The 928-nt window shown below is 38.1% G+C and overlaps 1 protein-coding gene across 1 annotated transcript in view; it reads left to right on the top strand.

The window, feature by feature from the left end:
• Positions 1 to 928, top strand: part of LOC119593056 — a gene marked incomplete in the record, with an annotated part of 61427 nt that overhangs the window by 26235 nt on the left and 34264 nt on the right. The window contains 1 exon segment of the mRNA XM_037941958.1: positions 389 to 556. Coding sequence (XP_037797886.1) covers positions 389 to 556 — 168 coding nt within the window.

The raw sequence follows: 928 nt of genomic DNA, 5'->3' as shown, positions 1-928 counted from the left end.
TTTTTAATTCCTGGTTTTGATCCTAAATAACTTCTGTGAAACTCACATCTTGTTAATTTTTTGTGGAAATGCAGTGAACATAAATGACTTGTAATGACTCGTTATGCACCTCAAAATAATCAGCATGATTGTAAAACAGGCTTTGTGTGTAGAGAAAGACACAATATCTCAGAGACTTTTCTTGAATTGAATTGTTAAATGTATTGTTTCTTTTTCTTCCATCATGTTAAGGGGCTTTTGACTTATATTATGGTAAATGGTACAGGTGAAATACGCATTAACTAATATTCGTAATACCCACACTTGTTTTATGACAGTCCTGGTTAGTTGGATTACTGTCTTGCTATGCTTAACTAACACTATTTCCATTGGTGTGTGTGTGGGGTAGTGTGATGGTGGGGGAGAGTTTGCACCTTCTGCTCCCCCCCTCCCTTCCCTTCCTGGCCCCCCCCTGCCCAGCAGACCATCCTTACCTGGCCTGCCGCCCAAGCCAGGGTCGCATCATGCAAGTCCTTTTGCTTCTCAAGTTACAAGCCCTACCAGCCCAGATGGACAGGTAACATGACAGCCCAAGTGTTCCACATATGGTTCATAATTTGGTTTAGCATTAAACCTCAATTTCCTTTGTCTTGTGGATTTTCCTGCTATGTAAACATGCTACACATTGCTTATCTTGTACTCATGGAAATACACTTTTGTGAGATATTCATTTATATGATATATTTTGGGGGCTAACAGATGATAGGTTTTTTCTTCTGAGCTGTGAATTTGGTTTCTTTTTTCTAATTGCTCATACAAAGTAATTAACCTAAGGTTTGAACTAATGAATTTGGCTAATGATGAATAAGAAGTCAAGGAAGGAGTAATAAAGATATTGAATGAATATTAATCCCTGACTGTGCATTTATACATGTTTCACAGTGGTTGT

Source organism: Penaeus monodon, chromosome 31, assembly GCF_015228065.2.
Source record: "Penaeus monodon isolate SGIC_2016 chromosome 31, NSTDA_Pmon_1, whole genome shotgun sequence".
NCBI classification, from domain to species: Eukaryota; Metazoa; Arthropoda; class Malacostraca; order Decapoda; family Penaeidae; genus Penaeus; species Penaeus monodon.
The sequence above is the reverse complement of the archived record's forward strand: the minus strand, read 5'-3'. Positions and strand labels throughout refer to the sequence as shown.